This window comes from Pistacia vera, unplaced genomic scaffold (genome assembly GCF_008641045.1).
Source record: "Pistacia vera cultivar Batoury unplaced genomic scaffold, PisVer_v2 Contig25, whole genome shotgun sequence".
NCBI classification, from domain to species: domain Eukaryota; kingdom Viridiplantae; phylum Streptophyta; class Magnoliopsida; order Sapindales; family Anacardiaceae; genus Pistacia; species Pistacia vera.
In genome coordinates, this window is record NW_022196057.1 from 710,953 (window position 1) to 731,010 (window position 20,058).

General features: G+C 34.2%; 2 protein-coding genes across 2 annotated transcripts; one reads left to right on the forward strand and one right to left on the reverse strand.

Moving 5' to 3' along the window:
- Window positions 1-2,405: 2,405 nt before the first annotated feature.
- On the forward strand, window positions 2,406-8,186 carry LOC116132187 (polyamine oxidase 1). The gene is made up of 10 exons (XM_031417846.1): window positions 2,406-2,545; window positions 2,637-2,886; window positions 3,114-3,242; window positions 3,333-3,394; window positions 3,494-3,648; window positions 5,053-5,196; window positions 6,041-6,190; window positions 7,292-7,546; window positions 7,741-7,822; window positions 7,914-8,186. Exons 1-10 carry the CDS (start codon window positions 2,494-2,496, stop codon window positions 8,108-8,110), a joined length of 1,476 nt encoding a protein of 491 aa, XP_031273706.1. The 5' UTR covers window positions 2,406-2,493; the 3' UTR covers window positions 8,111-8,186.
- Window positions 8,187-8,679: 493 nt separating this feature from the next.
- LOC116132225 (alpha-N-acetylglucosaminidase-like) lies at window positions 8,680-20,058 on the reverse strand. Its single transcript, XM_031417876.1, has 31 exons — window positions 19,693-20,058; window positions 19,149-19,222; window positions 18,510-18,721; window positions 18,012-18,133; window positions 17,830-17,915; window positions 17,195-17,289; window positions 16,931-17,012; window positions 16,569-16,675; window positions 16,410-16,440; window positions 15,779-15,896; window positions 15,514-15,564; window positions 15,324-15,433; window positions 15,050-15,152; window positions 14,867-14,904; window positions 14,471-14,682; window positions 13,973-14,094; window positions 13,791-13,876; window positions 13,156-13,250; window positions 12,892-12,973; window positions 12,530-12,636; window positions 12,371-12,401; window positions 11,740-11,857; window positions 11,475-11,525; window positions 11,285-11,394; window positions 11,011-11,113; window positions 10,576-10,674; window positions 10,364-10,474; window positions 10,004-10,245; window positions 9,676-9,913; window positions 9,236-9,314; window positions 8,680-9,148 (listed from the first exon to the last, which is right to left on the reverse strand). Exons 1-31 carry the CDS (start codon window positions 19,900-19,902, stop codon window positions 8,895-8,897), a joined length of 3,579 nt encoding a protein of 1,192 aa, XP_031273736.1. The 5' UTR covers window positions 19,903-20,058; the 3' UTR covers window positions 8,680-8,894.

Sequence of the window (20,058 nt, forward strand, 5' to 3'; positions counted from 1 at the left end):
ATAAGTCTTTATCCAAAATTATATTGCCAAATTGCCAATTGTATATTTGCAACTTTGACCTTCTATTTTTCATGCTTGAAGTTCCTAAATTACCCCTTTAAAAGGACTAATTTGCCCTTTTGCTTTGTAGTGGGTACAGTTCCAGGTCGGTCCAATTATGTACCAAAACCGGTTTAAGTTTTGCCCGCACTTGGTGGGAGTAAGGCCATATTTCAAACCGACTCACTCATTAATCTTGCCCGGTAAATTAGTTGTGTTATGTTTTTTATTTTAGTCAAACTTATCTTAGCGTAAAATATAAGAAATATAGGAACAACTTTTAACTGTTTAATTTAACTAAATTTAATAAAATAAAACTAAAGTGATTAAAATTTTTGACTTTAAAAAAAAAAAAAAAAAAAAGATTGCCACTAAAACAAGAATCTTCAACCTATAATCAATATGTAATAGTACTTACATATTGAGTTGGTGTCATCCATAGATAGTTCAAATGATTAGAGTGATTAGAGATAATGTGATATATATACAGTCTCAAGTTTGATTTTTTTATCTAAATATTCATGATTAGTAAGGATAAGTTGTTGTGCTAGTCTCTCCAATGATTAATCGAGGTATGGTTATGTTGCCTGTGTTACTGGCCTGGACACCATTGAATTGGTGTCTTCGAGATACATTAGAACTTTTTCATCGATCAGAGTCAAATCTCATGAATATGACAATTGAGTACCGTAATAAATTATGTTATATTATATTCGAAATTGATCAGTAGGGTCATTTTATCACTTATCCCCTAATGGGCTAACAATAAGTTTAGCAATGGATCTTAGTTATATGTAGTAACATATACTATAATAATGATGATGGTTCCATTAATCTTCTAAAGTTTCGTTATTACTAATTCTAATTAATTACTAAATTATGCTCAATCACACCCTATTGATGAATTTGAGCAATGTGAAAAGCATCTCTTGCTTTTACTGCCGACCTAGTAGTTTCCTGGCACTTGCATACCCATTCTCTCACCTCTTCTCCCTTTCCACTCTCTAATCCAATTCAATTGAGTAAAGACGAAAAGACACCAACAAATACTTCCATAAGTATCTATCCGACTATCCCTGATTAGTTCAGATGGGTAGGACGAATTGGAATAAGATGGATAGACATACGGTCCAATTTGATTTCTCATCTAAACATCATGATTTAATTAAGGGTTTGTGACAACGGTTGTTATCTTAGGGGTGTTCGGTTCCGGGTACCTTGCACTTTTTAAGGAACCAGAACCGGAACTGACAGTTTCTTGAAATTTAGAACCAGAATAACCGCGGTTCCGGTTTCTAGGTACCCAGAATCAAACCTGTACAACAGTTCTGGTTCTGGGTACCTTGTAAATTACCAGGACCCCCCAAAAGTTTTTAAAATGGCAAAAAAACCCTTAAAAACTTACAAATACCCTCCCACCTGACACTTGTTAATAAAAATAAAATTACAAATTATAAATTCAAAATTACAAACTCCATTACTTTGTAAAGGTAGATTCTCAAAAGTCAAATCAACTTACTTTAAATGTTATGAAATATAAATATAAATATAAATGTATTCACATTACTTTTTCTACAAAAGTTTTTATTAACCCCCATAATCTTTAATTTTATTTTATATTAGTCTCGGTTCTTGGTTCCTGGTTCCGGTTTCGGTTCCTAACTATAGGAACCGGAACCGCACAGTAATGGTTCCAAAAATTTAGAACCAGAACCTACCCATTGATGATTGGTTCTGGGTAGGAACCGGAACCAAACCCAGGGTACCTAGTTGTGCTAATCTCATCTGAAAATGAAATATACATTATCGTTGTACACCATTTTTAATGTTGTTTAAAGAAGTGGGATTGTATATTTGTTGACAATATTTTACAAAAAAAAGAAAAAGATGGATTATAGATATCCTTTGGTGCAAGGAGCGGTTTTGGAATAAAGATAAAAGAGTAAACATGAGGCAATTTGACTCAAAATTTAAGTAAATTAAATTAATCAAAATTCTATTTTAATAAAAATTCTATTTTAATAAAAATTTCCACTTGAAACACACATCAGGACCACCACAGATCAAATTCGGTAACCCTGTAGCTTGCCGTATCCGACTGAAACTCCTAAATTACCCTCGTCAAATGACCATTCTACCCTTCTTCTTTTCTTCAGACTCACGCGTCAATCATAACAGAATTAAAAAACAATAATTACATAAAACCCCTAGAATTTTATAAAACCACAGATTTTCTAAAAGTGTTGTAGATACACCCACAACAGGTGCTTCAGTTTCGGCACTTAAACTGAAAATCGTGGGGTGGAAATATAATTATGGTATTATTGAAGGACGTATGAATAGCCGTTAAAATAAACAAACGCCTATATAAACCGACTCCCGCTACTTCTGGCTCTCTCGTCAATACAGTTCACAAAACTCACACGACTTAACAACTGAGCCTCACGCTCGCCAATGGATTCCTCAACTCGCTCCTCCGTCATCATCATCGGCGCCGGCATCTCCGGTACATTCTCATTCCTTTCATTCGTGTGTGTTGTGTTTATTTGGGGGCCGTGTCGAGTTTTTTTTTTTTAACGGCGCTTGTGTTTGGGCAGGCATTTCGGCGGCCAAAACGTTAGCGGAAAACGGAATAGAGGATATAGTAATTCTAGAAGCGTCCGACAGGATTGGCGGGCGTGTCCGGAACGAGAATTTTGGAGGAGTGTCGGTGGAGCTCGGGGCGGGTTGGATCGCCGGGGTCGGCGGAAAAGAGTCTAACCCGGTCTGGGAACTCGCCGCGCAATCGGGGCTCCGAACTTGCCTCTCAGATTATAGCAATGCCCGATATAATATCTACGATCGAAGGTATATATTTTAATTGAATTCAAGTTCAAGAGCGTCAATGATATGATGTTCTTTAAAACGACGCCGTTGTTGTTTCTGTCGCGTTGCGTTGTTAACGAGTCATATCTGTATCAAAATCAGGGACATCTTTATCTTTTTGTCGTTGTTACATCATGTATCTTTTCAAAATGATTTTATCCGTTTTTAAAATAATTAAATAGTTAATTTTATTATTTTGCTTCTTCTAGTGGGAAAATAATTCCGAGTGGAGTTGCGGCGGACTCTTACAAGAAAGCGGTGGACTCAGCGATTCAGAAGCTGAAGAGTTTAGAGAACAATGTGAATGACGTCATCAAAGCCACCGCAGAGCCGCCATCGTGAGTTTCTTTAAGTTCATTTTTTATTTTTTTATTTTATATATTAATTAAATTCATTTTTTAATTGTATTGTCTTGATGGGTTCTGTAGTTCTCCCAAGACGCCGATAGAGCTTGCCATTGACTTCATTCTACACGATTTTGAGATGGCTGGTTAGTTTTAAAGCTCATTTTTGTTGTGTTTGGTCTCTGGGAAAAGAGAAAATATCTATATATATTATTTTGGTGATTTAATTGGTTTTTTGGGTACAGAAGTGGAGCCAATATCAACTTATGTAGATTTTGGGGAGAGGGAGTTTTTGGTAGCGGATGAAAGAGGGTATGGTTATTTGCTATACAAAATGGCAGAAGAATTTCTATTTACTTCAGATGGTAAAATCTTGGACGGTCGTCTCAAGCTCAATAAGGTGAATCTTTGGTTATGTTTTTTAGCTCTTCTTGTTGTTTGGTCATTTGTTTTTCTCCCAAATCATTTGTCTGTTATGTTAAATTATCACCCAATCATAGGATGAATACAAAGGTACAGAGTCATTTGAGATTTGAGAGAGAAAAAAAAAGAAAAAAAGAAAAAAAACAGAAAGTTTGAAAAAAAAATTATCTTAAACTCTGTTTTGTAAGCTTACACTGTTTTTTCGTTGTTGAGATTGATTGACCCACTTTTGGGAGTTTGTAGATAATGACGTTTTTCTCAAAGCACTTTTAACCTTTATTTATTATAATTGTAATATATTTGATGGGGTCAACTACTGTTTTCTAGGTTTTTATTTTCGTTATTGTTTTTGTTTCTATAGAGGCAGACTCTTTCTATCTTGGTTTCATATTAGGATTAGTTAACGTTTATTTTTCTAGTTTTTAGAGCTTTAATTTGCTCCGCTGTCTAAATCTTTTCTTCGGTTTAATGATTATAAATGATAAGAAACTAAATAGTCAAACCTCTTATACATTTTATACTTTTGCCTAATTTTAATGATGCTAAGCAATGAAAGGTGTTTTCAGAAGAGGACCCCAGGTGGGGTTTCACAATTTGGCTATCTACATTTTTTGATTTCAATCATTCATCATCCTTGAACCAAAAGCCATTTTTACTGTTGAACGAAATTGTAGGGTCCCGAGTTTCTAGTTTGCACTAGCTTGAATACTGTTCATGGTGACCAAAGAACAATACTTATGAGGTGAGTGAGAATGTGAGATGCCATATCAACTCAGATAAGAACATGCAAATCCACAGTCTTGTCATTTTCTCCATTTAATAGGTAGTTGTTGCAATAAAGTTCACTACTCCATTTTGTTAAAAAAAATCAGAGAAGAAATCAATTGATGTTTCCTTTTAATTGATAATTCTCAGTTCTCACACATTTTTAGTAGCCTATCATAAATGGGTCATGGGCTCTATGTTCCTCTAACTCCGCACAGATTCTCTCCTATCAATTTTCAATCTTTCACAGTTTTACCTCTGAACTATACATTGCACACATTTCCTTGCTTTGACTGTTCAAACTGTAGGGGTTCTTTTAAACATTTTATGAGGACTAAGGATTGAGATGGAGATGATGTTACTACTAATATTGGACGAGCATGTTTAAAAGACTTTTTAAACCATTCAAGTTTTTTATTATAAATAATTTATTTATAAAAATAAGGGATCGATTCTTTATCTTTTATATATAAATTAAAGAAGTAGTTTAGAGAGTTAAATTTTACCATTTATTCTAATTTTAATTAATAAGTTTTAAATTTTTTATCTTATTTATTTATCTTCTCTTTCACACATTATCTAAACGAAGAAGATTTTGTGCATGAATTTGTGGCAGGTTGTTCGGGAATTACAGTACTCGAGAAGCGGCGTAACAGTAAAAACAGAGGATGGTTGCGTTTACGAAGCTAATTACGTGATTTTGTCTGTTAGTATTGGAGTTTTACAGAGTGATCTCATTTCCTTTAAGCCTTCCTTGCCCGTACGTCTCCTCTATCTTATAATATTTTATATGGCTTACAATTTCTCAAGATTCTTATATTATTATTGTTAATTAGCTGTGATTCCCTTGAAATTGTGATCATCTATAATATTAAATGTTAGTCAGAATCAGGCTTATTTATTTGCATTAAATGGAGGATCTTGACCTTTCTAGGTACCTACATTATTTACCTTTTTTTAATTTAAAAAAAAAAAGAGACAATACTAAGGTCTAAGGCTAGAGGGTTGCCCAGTTGATGTCTTGATTGGTACAGTGTGACCCACAAATATTTAATACATCAAATTAAAGAAGTTTGACTTTTTTAAAAAGGGAGTCTACTGCTGGATGACGCAAAGCATAAATTTTCGAGTTTGTCTTTGTCTTTATATAAGCTAAAACAATGGGTTGAGTAATTGCACGATCCACAGGATTTGCAATCCACCGGGTCACGGATTGGATGCTCTTTTTTGGCTGATAATTTTTTGGGGTTGGTACCGTGTAAAGTGGGCAGAATTTTTGCATTTTCTATATTGTGACAGCTGGTTCTATATCATATTTTCTTGGAAAATAATGGAACTAGGCTATTGTTGGTTTTTGTTTGTTTATTAGAAGTGACAAACGATTGAATTTAATATTGTCACCTGGGTACATTTGTTTGTATGTTAAGAGATGCAAAATCTATGGCTTAAGCTGTACACTTTCATTGGTTTTTGTTGCTAATCGTTGGTTATGGTGTTGCAAAAATTTCATTAAATATGATCACGTGGATTGGTATGTGATTATAATACTTATAATACTTTGCTGAGTAGAAATATTAACATATGAAAAAAAAATTATGAAACAGAGGTGGAAAATGGAGGCTATAGAGAAGTGTGATGTGATGGTGTACACAAAGATCTTCCTAAAGTTTCCTTATAAGTTCTGGCCATGTTGCCCTGAAAAAGAGTTCTTCATCTATGCCCACGAGAGGAGAGGCTACTACACGTTTTGGCAGGTCGGTTTCATGTTTTAATTATGGGGTTGCCTTTTTTCTTCCTTGCAAATATAAATTGAATCATAACATATATATAATTTCTTCTTTCTTGTTTTGGAGCTTTGACATCATTGGGATCTTTGTTTTCACTCCTAAATTATTAAAAGATCTCCAAGTAAAACGTTTAATAATTGCCCACGGATGTCATTTTTCACACATCAATTATTATAGGACCCTCAAATAGAATTCTAATAATTTCTAACATATGTCAATTTCCTGTGAGGTGTTTTGATGTTAATGTTCACCATGTTTTCTTTTTAGATTTATGTCAAAATGTGATGTCACATATTTCATATTCTTGTCTTATATCTTGTACTATAGTGTAATCATATTGGCTGCATTTTTAATTAGATTGGTGTGACATAATTGAGATATTTTGTAAATTAGCAAATTAAACATATACATGAGGATACATTTACATTGATATAATGAAAATTGATTGAATAAATGTACGAATGGTATGATACGTTTAATGCATGAATTTTTTTTTTTTTATTGGATGCGGCCAGATTACCCAATGAGTTGTTACTCATATAGTTTATGCTCATTACGATGTTGACTTTTTGTGTAACACTGCTTTTCTCTCAATTAGGTCTTAACTGTGATAAAAAGTATTAGAAAAATATTAAAATTGCGTTACTTGTTGGGATAACCACAATTAGAATCTATTGCATTGCATTATTAGTTTAAATGGTTACTCTTTTTCATAATCTATCTAATGTTTCTGTCACTATCTTAGAGCTGGCAATACTAGCCGCACTATAGCATAAATTATATTCAATTTTCAAACCCAAAACTTAAACAATTTTTTCTGCTTGATTAGGGGATAATTAATTATATCTTAATTATCAAATGTGGCTTCTTGTAGAGGCAATGTAGGATCCTCCTGTCTATTATTTTCAATTTTTTATTTTATCAATGTGGATTCGCTACATGCATTATGACAAATAAATAATATTAGATATATAATCATGATATCTTTTAAAATAGGAACGTCCATTTCTTTTTAATTATCTGTCATATTTCTCCAATCTGGCTACTGATCTGTTACTATGTCATCAGCACATGGAGAATGCATACCCTGGTTCCAATATCCTTGTTGTAACTTTGACCAATGGGGAGTCAAAACGTGTGGAAGCTCAATCAGATGAAGACACATTGAAGGAGGCCATGGGGGTACTGAGAGACATGTTTGGACCCAACATACCTAATGCCATTGATATACTCGTGCCCCGCTGGTGGAACAACAGATTCCAACGTGGTAGCTACAGTAACTATCCCATCATCTCCAATAACCAAGTTGTTAATAGTATTAAGGTAAAAGATCTAACTTATCTCAACTTAATTTTTCATCCACATGGTTCATTATATTTCTACAACACTGGATAACATCTTTCTTCACTTGGGCCTTTCTGTAAAAGATTTTCATTATGGTCACATCAGATGCTTGTCATACTGAAGAATTTCATTAGTCTAACATGGTTATATTGTGTTTTGGTATGTTTTGTCAGGCCCCAGTAGGAAGAGTTTTCTTTACTGGTGAACATACAAGTGAGAGATTCAATGGCTATGTTCATGGTGGATACCTTGCAGGTATCTTTAGAGTGTTTTTGTGGTTTATGTTCTTGCTTTTGCAAGATTTCATACTCTGATGCCATGTTTGGTGGTTAAATGCCTTGTTCAGGTATAGACACAAGTAAAACACTACTGGAAAGAATAAAGGAAGAGGAAAGAAATAGTGATAGTAATAAGTTTTTGCTAGAACCCTTGTTAGCGTTGACTTTGACACAGACGGAAGCAGTGTCAGGGCTTCATAAATGTGATATTCCCACACAATTGTATCTTAGTGGAAAGCTTGGCATTCCAGAAGCGATATTATGACTAGATGGACCACATTTTGATGATGAAAATATGACCAATGCGATTGAGGGCCATATGGGTTTGGTACCAGAGATGAACCCATATGCGAAAAAAGCTAGCAAGCATTATGAGGCTTGAAATGCAAGAAAATGAGGAAAAGGGAAGCATGGATTTATTCTCAAAAGTGCAGCTGCTACATCATTGAAGATAGAGGGTATGGGTGCCTGGTCCTGGAATTCACGGATGAAAGTTAAGTTTTAGGCATACGTAATGCTAATTGTTGTTAGAATGAGATTGAAACCTGAAGCTTCAGATTTCTATTGATCTTGTTATACAACAAGTAAGTAACCTTCTTTGTACCTTTAAAAGGTTTTCTAATCAGTTTAATGAAGTATATCTCCATAAATGTCTGTCTTTCTCAATCAACAATCTGATACTTCAATTGATAAGGACAGAAACATTCCTGTGACCATGATGCAAATTTTACAAGCCCATGATTAGTCAAGTAGTTGTATTATTCAATCATATCTTTAGAATTATATTTGATATTTGAATAAAAAAAGTTTATAAAAAGTAAATAATTTTCCTCCAGAAAATTCCTTTCTACAATGAACGGGATGGAACCAAAGTTCTTTAATGGAGTCATAGAGCACTCAAACCAGTACATTTAGGCCACATTCACTGCTAATTCCTTTTAAAGCTGTGTTTGATCCAAATAAAATATTTGTGCCGACGATAAACTTTAGGAAGGGTGATATTATTACAAACAATTTTATGAAAACTCCCTAATCAGTTCTTTAGTTTATCATGGCTCATTTGAGTATTGACCGAAATATTTATCATATAATGATCTAGAAATAGCAAGGGAATCTCCTTTGGCCTTGACTGGGTAAAGATTTGTACCTGCTTGCCAATTGGTTGAGAAGGATATCCATTCTTTCCTCCATTCCTCCAACTTGAATTCTTCATTATCTCTCAAGCTTTTCGACAAATAACCGAAATATGTTGCAGCTCGGGGAAGATAGTAATCTTCTAATAGCCCACTCCAGAATTTGTTTGCTAACCAGGATAACGAAAGATTGCATTACACAAATGACAGAACCGTGTATAATTATCATAGCATACAAATTATAGCAGTAACATTACCATAATCATGAAGCTGGCTCTGCATGGTTTTGTTGGTATCATACCACATTGTCACTTGTGTTCTCGCATTCCACTCATACTGAAGGAGAAGTAAAAAAAAAAAAAAAAAAAAAAAAAAAAAAAAAAAACAACAACCAATACCAATCTAATACATGAGTGAATTACTTCGAAAACTTGTTCACATCAAATGATGTAAGATTATCCGATTGACCTCGGTCCTTTATCAAAAACCAATATATTAGCCTATCAAGTTAATGAATACACCATTACCATTGTCTGAAGATATAATGGAAGAGAAGCATATAGCTCAAATGCAGGTTCTTTACTGTATAAACAAGTTTGAAAAATAAAGAATGCATATAATCTATAGGGGATGACAATTATGTAGAATAGAGTTCCCTGAATAAAGATTTGAATTAAAAAAGAGAAACCTTTCTGACCTGTTTCGTTTCACTAGGATTTAAAGCCGACTTTTTTGCACTTTCAAGCCATGTTCCAAGTAGAAAGTTATCATTGGAAGCAAGTAGTACATCAGTATCCTTAATGAGTTGAAGAAATTTTTGGGTACAAAGACTAAAAGCTTTGCCATCCTTCTTTCGGTAAGCAACCATAGCATCTGAGTACACTTTGTTTGCTAGCTTTGACAATACTTGTCGTGTTAAGTCTACCAAGTCATATCTGTCAAAACGATAAGCAAGTATGAAAGGATTAACCTTACTGTATTATTATGGGCTTAAAATGGTACATGCATATTGGGTTTGACATTACCTATATGTGGAACTACCAGCTAGGTCATTTCCAGCATCAATGAACAATTGTAAAGCATTGACTACCTCCTGAGTCGAATACCATAAATGAGCCTGAGGCGATTGAGAGCTTTTTTTTTGGGATAAGTATCTTCTAGGTCCTGGCAGTGTGAGGGTCACTGGCATCTGGTTTTGTTTTGATATGTGAGATCCTGATGATGGATTCCAATCTGGAAATTTAACTATGAAGTCAATGTTATGGTCCTGCAACAATGAAATGGTTAAAATTTAGGCAAAAGGATACATTTAGTACACTAGGTCTATTTCCAATAAGATAGAAAAGGAATCAAAATACAGAGAATAAATTTACTCAAACACATACAGCAATTCCATCTGTACAATTGTAAACTGTGCGATAAAGAATTTCCCAAGCTGCCTCCGCTTGATGAACAGCTTTACCATAGCGCCTATGGGCATACGTCTTCAGCCATTCCTTCAAAACCATAAAGTTAAATTCCATCTTAGGACGTATAAAAGAACAGAAGTAGATATAGACTGCTTCAAGCATTGAACGCTAATTAGACATTAGAATACCAGCACTTTAACTTTTTTGTTGCGGAAAGCCATTTCAGACATTAACTCATAAACAACCGGGTTTTGCTCTATCCCTTCCATGCACATGCCAACACCAACCTGCATGCCAATAATACTAAGAAACACGAAGAAATCTGCCTTGAGAGTAAGAGAAACTAATGTGCCAAAAAACAGAACTTTGTTACATAAGACACTCGAAGTTCTCTAAGATAAATGAAGTGTGTAGAATAAGTTAAAGATATATATATAAAAGAGAGAAAATCTAGTATTGACAATTATATCACTCTTGCAATGATACCATTATACTAACCTGAACGAAAATTTAATAGTGCATTTTAGATATCCAAGTATTACATGCTTTAATTTATTTATTTATTTTGAGTGACAGGAAATCAGCAATTAAAAAGATATTCAAACACAAAGGCTTCATCGTACCATGGTTGAATTTTCACTGACACGAGCATCAACTGGACCTGAAGAAATTGCGTCCAATATGCCATACATTTCAATATTTCCCCCAAAATTATGCAACATACACCTGATATATATTCGATGATCAATAATGAAAATTTTCCAATGAAATTAAAAATCAACTTTGAAAACCAAACAAAAAGGAATCTCGCAAATGATTTATGATAAATGTATTAAAAGACTGAACATCTCATCAACTATGCAAGAAGCAAAAAATTTGGTAAAAGAAGGTAATTACCAGACATAAGGGGTACCATAAAATTGAGAGGAAGTTTTCCATATTGGTTTGACATCAGCAAATAGATCAAGAACTATCATTTTCCCAACTGGAACAGAGTGTAAAAGTGCCTGAAGATAACACCAGGTCTATGATTAACAAGCTTCGAAAATAACCAGTATTCAAGCAATTTGTCCATTTACATGCATACTTTCATTTGGGGTGGCTTCCAGAAAGCAGAGTCTGAGTAGAAGAGCCAACCCTGCACATGAAAGAGATATCAACTAGAAATAATTATCAGTGGAGTACCAAAGGGAAAAAGGCACTAAACAAATAACAGATATCACACAGTGAACTTGTGATTATCAAAAAGCACTCATTTCATACACACATCAAGAGTGATGGAAGTTACAAGGAAAAAAAATCCTAGAAAAAACAGGAGAAAAGGAGGGACAAGGAAGAAATTAAGTGCATACTTGCATTAACCACACAGCATCTTTATCACCCTTGGCCATCGCTTTATACACTGCAGCTCCAAGCGATGAAATAAATTTTGGATCATTTGTAGGTGGAGAATTTTCGTTGAATGTATCACTGCATTAAAATTATATTAATTCATGCCATCAAACATACTATGCACACTAAATGAAGGGGAAAAAATGAGCCAATACATTGCAAAAAGATGATTTTCTGACACTAATATGAAGTACATACATGTAAAAGATGAATACATGAGAGCAATGCTACTTAACCACCAAGTCATTAAGCCTTTCACATTTGATTGTGTGTCTCAACAACTTAAGCTTTTACATGTCTAAATTCTCCAATACAATGATGAACATCAATTCTACCATCAATAAAGCCATAGTACAATTGCTACTTGTTAGCTCCAATTCACTTACAACTTAAACAACGTAAAATAATGTAAACTGTGTATATTTCTTTCACTGGGTAAGACTGGTCATGACATCAGTTTTCTTGTTTTCACAGTAAAGCTCAGTATCAAATGACAGAGCTCAAAATGTATAAATTCCAATGCAATATCTTTAGCTATATAGTCCATATGCAAAGAAGTGTATCATTGACATAAAATAAGAGCGACCATACCAATTGTAGATGTCTGTCACATCCCCATATTCTGAAATATATTCAAACAACATATAAACCAGTAAAGGTAAGTTAAAAGGTGAAGAAAAGAATCAATGAAATGTTTCATGAACAAATGTAATATCATTTGTTCAAGAGTTTTACAACAGTTATGTATACCTGCGACTTGTAGCCTGATAAAGGCCTCTCCTATTTCGATAAATAATGGATCAGTGGGATCAAGAAGGTAAGTGCAGCACCACTTAGGATTACCATCCACAGTGTTCCTAATAGGAAGAAAGAAATTGAAAACTTCAATTGATGTGTATGATGTATGAAAAGAGAAATGTTTACATACCAGAAAGGTGATAAACAATCAATCCAGATATGATTTGTTGCAAGATATGATAGATGATGTAAATTAATCAACATATTAGGAATCCATAGGCGATATGTTATACACATATATTTTATCTCAAGCCCTTATGATATAACACAACAGTATGACTAGTAATGTTTATGAAAAAAGAGACATGGAATACCAATCCCCAAGTCTGGTTATCTTTGCTGAAGGGAAGATCTTCTTTAAGGCTGCTGGAACGTTCCCTGAGAATGATGGCAGAACTGGAAAAAAAGAAGACAGTAGACTTCATCAGGTACACATGAACACACACATTATGTTTGTCTAACCAATACTTCTGTAGACAAGGTACACTAATAGTATATCGCATAATGTGTATAAAACATCAGATAACAAGCAGAGAGTCAATGACGAAATTCAATTCCATGAGGAAACTCAAGTATACCAGGAGTCATGCCCAGCTCCAGCATCCGAGATAGTATCTGTTTCTGCAAAAGCAGTTGTTGATTTAACCAATTTTGCGATAAAGGCCCACCCCATCTGCAATATGATAATATGTTACAGTCCATAAACAAAAAAGACAGGAAGATGGCAAAGAACTGCAAGAGCTTATTTGCTTACCATGAATTGTGCGCATTATCTATAGAAGAAGAATTTGCCTTATTTCTTATTGGGGGAGGAAGGAATTTCAGGACAAGAAAAATGAAACAAAAGCAGGTTATTACTTGACCCTTAGCAAGATAATTTAATTTCTCAGTAACCAACACCTAAAGCCTAAAATAGAAGCTCATATAGCTCCAAATTTAAATGACTTCTGGTCCATTTATCTCAAAGTTGAGTTCAAGGAATTCATGCAGTATATAAGACCAGAAGTTTTTGTTTCATTATTTCCGTTTTAATAAGTCAACCAACAGGAAGAAAACTTGTTTTATCCACAAGAAAAAGTCTATATGAGGGGGAAACATACAATTTGATAGCAAGGATAATTAAAAGTGAAAGAGAGAACTAATAGCTTCATTTAAACATTTCCCTTGGTTTCCAGATGCTAAGTAGACAGGTGAGGTAGTAATTATTACCTACCCATGCAAGTTTCCCATACGTGCCCAAGCAAGGAAGGCAGGTCCACCAAAGAAATCATTCAAATCTTCCTTGCTAATGTTAAAATTCTGCAATATGAAGACACCAATCAAACAAATAACATAGTAGTACACTACACATTCGTGGATTTATCAAGATCTATGATGACAGTAATAATTGCTCACCATAAAAACCTTTTGCCAAATGGATTCTTGCCCAGTAAATGCCAAGGGCAGGTTAATCCCTTGAAGAGCCATCCAGTCTATCTCTTTCTCCCATTTCTCCCAATCCCACCAAACGTATGAATCTGCATATTACCAGAGTCACATCTATGTTATAACATCTACATTATCACAATAGTAGTATGAGAAACCTTGTGGACTTCATTAAATCACAATACATCTAGGGTTTTTCATTATTCAGTTTTCATTTACCTAGAGGCAGAGTTGAGCCTGTTACAATTCTTTCATTAGCATGTTATATAATGAAACAATGGAAAGCAATATACTGTACCAAAATTGTATTTGAATCACTATATTAATCTACAAATTTTGCATATTAGTTTCCATATCTGATGTAGCAAGATTAGACATATAGTGGCTCTGCAGTGATAACAGAACACATTTAGTAAAACAATAATGAAGATCTAGAAGTGAAAACAGGGACGAATACATAGTACTTACAACTGGAGGTAACAACATTTTGGTAATAGTTCCATGGTACTGGCCGTTGAATCCTCACACCCTTATCTTTTACGAGTGGCAATGAACCTGGACTGGGAACAGATGCTATCTGAATGCCACCAGTCTTGTCCCATGAAACATGAGCACCACACCAATATTTGATGTACCAATGGAGGCCGGATGTGATTTCAACTCCAGTGGTCCCTCTAATCCTAAAATATAAGTGTAACAACTAAGATTTTTAAAAACCTGCAACATAAATGTCATTGTAAACATTGATATACACACAGACACACCTACTATCAGATCTTTAGGATGTACTAAGAATTATTTGATTGAATTGCTGGATGGAAAAAGAGTAAATTTATTGAGTGCTGCAGATTAAGAAATTTTTACATGTGAGATAATTGAATTCGACACATTTGCACATAAACCTACAAGAATCTCATATACAAGAGTAATAAAAGTCAGTTTATGTCTGAATATGAAATTAAAAAAATGCTTTAATTTATTTATTTATTTTGAGTGACAGGAAATCAGCAATTAAAAAGATATTCAAACACAAAGGCTTCATCATACCATGGTTGAATTTTCACTGACACGAGCATCAACTGGACCTGAAGAAATTGCGTCCAATATGCCATACATTTCAATATTTCCCCCAAAATTATGCAACATACACCTGATATATATTCGATGATCAATAATGAAAATTTTCCAATGAAATTAAAAATCAACTTTGAAAACCAAACAAAAAGGAATCTCGCAAATGATTTATGATAAATGTATTAAAAGACTGAACATCTCATCAACTATGCAAGAAGCAAAAAATTTGGTAAAAGAAGGTAATTACCAGACATAAGGGGTACCATAAAATTGAGAGGAAGTTTTCCATATTGGTTTGACATCAGCAAATAGATCAAGAACTATCATTTTCCCAACTGGAACAGAGTGTAAAAGTGCCTGAAGATAACACCAGGTCTATGATTAACAAGCTTCGAAAATAACCAGTATTCAAGCAATTTGTCCATTTACATGCATACTTTCATTTGGGGTGGCTTCCAGAAAGCAGAGTCTGAGTAGAAGAGCCAACCCTGCACATGAAAGAGATATCAACTAGAAATAATTATCAGTGGAGTACCAAAGGGAAAAAGGCACTAAACAAATAACAGATATCACACAGTGAACTTGTGATTATCAAAAAGCACTCATTTCATACACACATCAAGAGTGATGGAAGTTACAAGGAAAAAAAATCCTAGAAAAAACAGGAGAAAAGGAGGGACAAGGAAGAAATTAAGTGCATACTTGCATTAACCACACAGCATCTTTATCACCCTTGGCCATCGCTTTATACACTGCAGCTCCAAGCGATGAAATAAATTTTGGATCATTTGTAGGTGGAGAATTTTCGTTGAATGTATCACTGCATTAAAATTATATTAATTCATGCCATCAAACATACTATGCACACTAAATGAAGGGGAAAAAATGAGCCAATACATTGCAAAAAGATGATTTTCTGACACTAATATGAAGTACATACATGTAAAAGATGAATACATGAGAGCAATGCTACTTAACCACCAAGTCATTAAGCCTTTCACATTTGATTGTGTGTCTCAACAACTTAAGCTTTTACATGTCTAAATTCTCCAATACAATGATGAACATCAATTCTACCATCAATAAAGCCATAGTACAATTGCTACTTGTTAGCTCCAATTCACTTACAACTTAAACAACGTAAAATAATGTAAACTGTGTATATTTCTTTCACTGGGTAAGACTGGTCATGACATCAGTTTTCTTGTTTTCACAGTAAAGCTCAGTATCAAATGACAGAGCTCAAAATGTATAAATTCCAATGCAATATCTTTAGCTATATAGTCCATATGCAAAGAAGTGTATCATTGACATAAAATAAGAGCGACCATACCAATTGTAGATGTCTGTCACATCCCCATATTCTGAAATATATTCAAACAACATATAAACCAGTAAAGGTAAGTTAAAAGGTGAAGAAAAGAATCAATGAAATGTTTCATGAACAAATGTAATATCATTTGTTCAAGAGTTTTACAACAGTTATGTATACCTGCGACTTGTAGCCTGATAAAGGCCTCTCCTATTTCGATAAATAATGGATCAGTGGGATCAAGAAGGTAAGTGCAGCACCACTTAGGATTACCATCCACAGTGTTCCTAATAGGAAGAAAGAAATTGAAAACTTCAATTGATGTGTATGATGTATGAAAAGAGAAATGTTTACATACCAGAAAGGTGATAAACAATCAATCCAGATATGATTTGTTGCAAGATATGATAGATGATGTAAATTAATCAACATATTAGGAATCCATAGGCGATATGTTATACACATATATTTTATCTCAAGCCCTTATGATATAACACAACAGTATGACTAGTAATGTTTATGAAAAAAGAGACATGGAATACCAATCCCCAAGTCTGGTTATCTTTGCTGAAGGGAAGATCTTCTTTAAGGCTGCTGGAACGTTCCCTGAGAATGATGGCAGAACTGGAAAAAAAGAAGACAGTAGACTTCATCAGGTACACATGAACACACACATTATGTTTGTCTAACCAATACTTCTGTAGACAAGGTACACTAATAGTATATCGCATAATGTGTATAAAACATCAGATAACAAGCAGAGAGTCAATGACGAAATTCAATTCCATGAGGAAACTCAAGTATACCAGGAGTCATGCCCAGCTCCAGCATCCGAGATAGTATCTGTTTCTGCAAAAGCAGTTGTTGATTTAACCAATTTTGCGATAAAGGCCCACCCCATCTGCAATATGATAATATGTTACAGTCCATAAACAAAAAAGACAGGAAGATGGCAAAGAACTGCAAGAGCTTATTTGCTTACCATGAATTGTGCGCATTATCTATAGAAGAAGAATTTGCCTTATTTCTTATTGGGGGAGGAAGGAATTTCAGGACAAGAAAAATGAAACAAAAGCAGGTTATTACTTGACCCTTAGCAAGATAATTTAATTTCTCAGTAACCAACACCTAAAGCCTAAAATAGAAGCTCATATAGCTCCAAATTTAAATGACTTCTGGTCCATTTATCTCAAAGTTGAGTTCAAGGAATTCATGCAGTATATAAGACCAGAAGTTTTTGTTTCATTATTTCCGTTTTAATAAGTCAACCAACAGGAAGAAAACTTGTTTTATCCACAAGAAAAAGTCTATATGAGGGGGAAACATACAATTTGATAGCAAGGATAATTAAAAGTGAAAGAGAGAACTAATAGCTTCATTTAAACATTTCCCTTGGTTTCCAGATGCTAAGTAGACAGGTGAGGTAGTAATTATTACCTACCCATGCAAGTTTCCCATACGTGCCCAAGCAAGGAAGGCAGGTCCACCAAAGAAATCATTCAAATCTTCCTTGCTAATGTTAAAATTCTGCAATATGAAGACACCAATCAAACAAATAACATAGTAGTACACTACACATTCGTGGATTTATCAAGATCTATGATGACAGTAATAATTGCTCACCATAAAAACCTTTTGCCAAATGGATTCTTGCCCAGTAAATGCCAAGGGCAGGTTAATCCCTTGAAGAGCCATCCAGTCTATCTCTTTCTCCCATTTCTCCCAATCCCACCAAACGTATGAATCTGCATATTACCAGAGTCACATCTATGTTATAACATCTACATTATCACAATAGTAGTATGAGAAACCTTGTGGACTTCATTAAATCACAATACATCTAGGGTTTTTCATTATTCAGTTTTCATTTACCTAGAGGCAGAGTTGAGCCTGTTACAATTCTTTCATTAGCATGTTATATAATGAAACAATGGAAAGCAATATACTGTACCAAAATTGTATTTGAATCACTATATTAATCTACAAATTTTGCATATTAGTTTCCATATCTGATGTAGCAAGATTAGACATATAGTGGCTCTGCAGTGATAACAGAACACATTTAGTAAAACAATAATGAAGATCTAGAAGTGAAAACAGGGACGAATACATAGTACTTACAACTGGAGGTAACAACATTTTGGTAATAGTTCCATGGTACTGGCCGTTGAATCCTCACACCCTTATCTTTTACGAGTGGCAATGAACCTGGACTGGGAACAGATGCTATCTGAATGCCACCAGTCTTGTCCCATGAAACATGAGCACCACACCAATATTTGATGTACCAATGGAGGCCGGATGTGATTTCAACTCCAGTGGTCCCTCTAATCCTAAAATATAAGTGTAACAACTAAGATTTTTAAAAACCTGCAACATAAATGTCATTGTAAACATTGATATACACACAGACACACCTACTATCAGACCTTTAGGATGTACTAAGAATTATTTGATTGAATTGCTGGATGGAAAAAGAGTAAATTTATTGAGTGCTGCAGATTAAGAAATTTTTACATGTGAGATAATTGAATTCGACACATTTGCACATAAACCTACAAGAATCTCATATACAAGAGTAATAAAAGTCAGTTTATGTCTGAATATGAAATTAAAAAAATCTCATGCTATGGACACACTGAATTAATTAATCATTTCCAGCAAGCTTACAGCAGACTGAAGACTCAAAGAATTATGCGCATATACTATGAACAAGAGCAAATTGCATATATACTATGAACAAGAGCAAATTATACATACATTATTTTAGGATCATTCTGGATAGATCGCTTGTTATTATCTATCAAGAAGCAACTCTGTCCCCCACAAACATCCTGATATGTGTAAGTAAGAAACAATTAACATCATATATATACAATAATGAAAACATATGCACAGGCCAAACAATGGTTATGACTTAAGAAACAGATATAAAGCTACACTAACTCCTTTCTAAGCAAGAACTATACACTGCTGGGTGAGTGCATCTGGTCAACGAAGAGTTCGTGAAATTTTGCATGCACTTAATAAAAAAAAGAAATTTTTTTACAAAGTCCTATCAATTCTCGCATAAGAGAGTTCAAATGTCCGCAAACAGAATTCTCGATGGTATAATTATATAACAATAATTTAGTCACATCCAAATGATATAATTATATAAGGAGAAGGAGCAAGCACGAGCTATGGAGTAATAAAGTTGGCCTTTAGGCCCTTTCCCATGTTTTTTCCCAGAAACCAAAGCAGAATACACAACATTGAACAAAAATATATGATACCCACTTGAGAAAAGGCAGCAAGTTCCCACCTTGGAGACAATTTTGAAGTCAAAGCTATGTACATGGGTGGGAAGCAATCTCTGCAAGACGGCTTTGGCTGCTGACTCTTGAACCGATGAAGATGAGAGTTTAGACTCCAAACGGTTAAGTAAAGCTTCCACAGGTTCAAGTTTTGACAGAATTGTATGTGGTAATAGTGTAAAAAATAAAATTAAGCACAGAATACTCAAACTAGGCATGGGTTTTCTTGTTCTTGTCTGAAGATTGTAGTTTGAGAAAGAGAGAGTGATGATGATGGCTGAGGTGAGTGATAAAGCAATATTTTATAAGTTTTGTATATATAAAAATTATGAATTTTTGAATGGGGAAAGAAATTGAACAAAAAGACGAGGAAA

Coding starts and splice junctions, on each gene's coding strand:
- LOC116132187 (XM_031417846.1), top strand. CDS start 2,494: ATGGATTCCTCAACTCGCTCCTCCGTCATCATCATCGGCGCCGGCATC. Junction 2,887..3,113: donor TATAATATCTACGATCGAAG/GTATATATTTTA, acceptor TGCTTCTTCTAG/TGGGAAAATAATTCCGAGTG. Junction 3,243..3,332: donor GCCACCGCAGAGCCGCCATC/GTGAGTTTCTTT, acceptor TGGGTTCTGTAG/TTCTCCCAAGACGCCGATAG.
- LOC116132225 (XM_031417876.1), bottom strand. CDS start 19,902: ATGCCTAGTTTGAGTATTCTGTGCTTAATTTTATTTTTTACACTATTA. Junction 12,637..12,891: donor ATAACCAGACTTGGGGATTG/GTATTCCATGTC, acceptor TCTTCCTATTAG/GAACACTGTGGATGGTAATC. Junction 10,675..11,010: donor TCAGTGAAAATTCAACCATG/GTACGATGAAGC, acceptor ATTGGCATGCAG/GTTGGTGTTGGCATGTGCAT.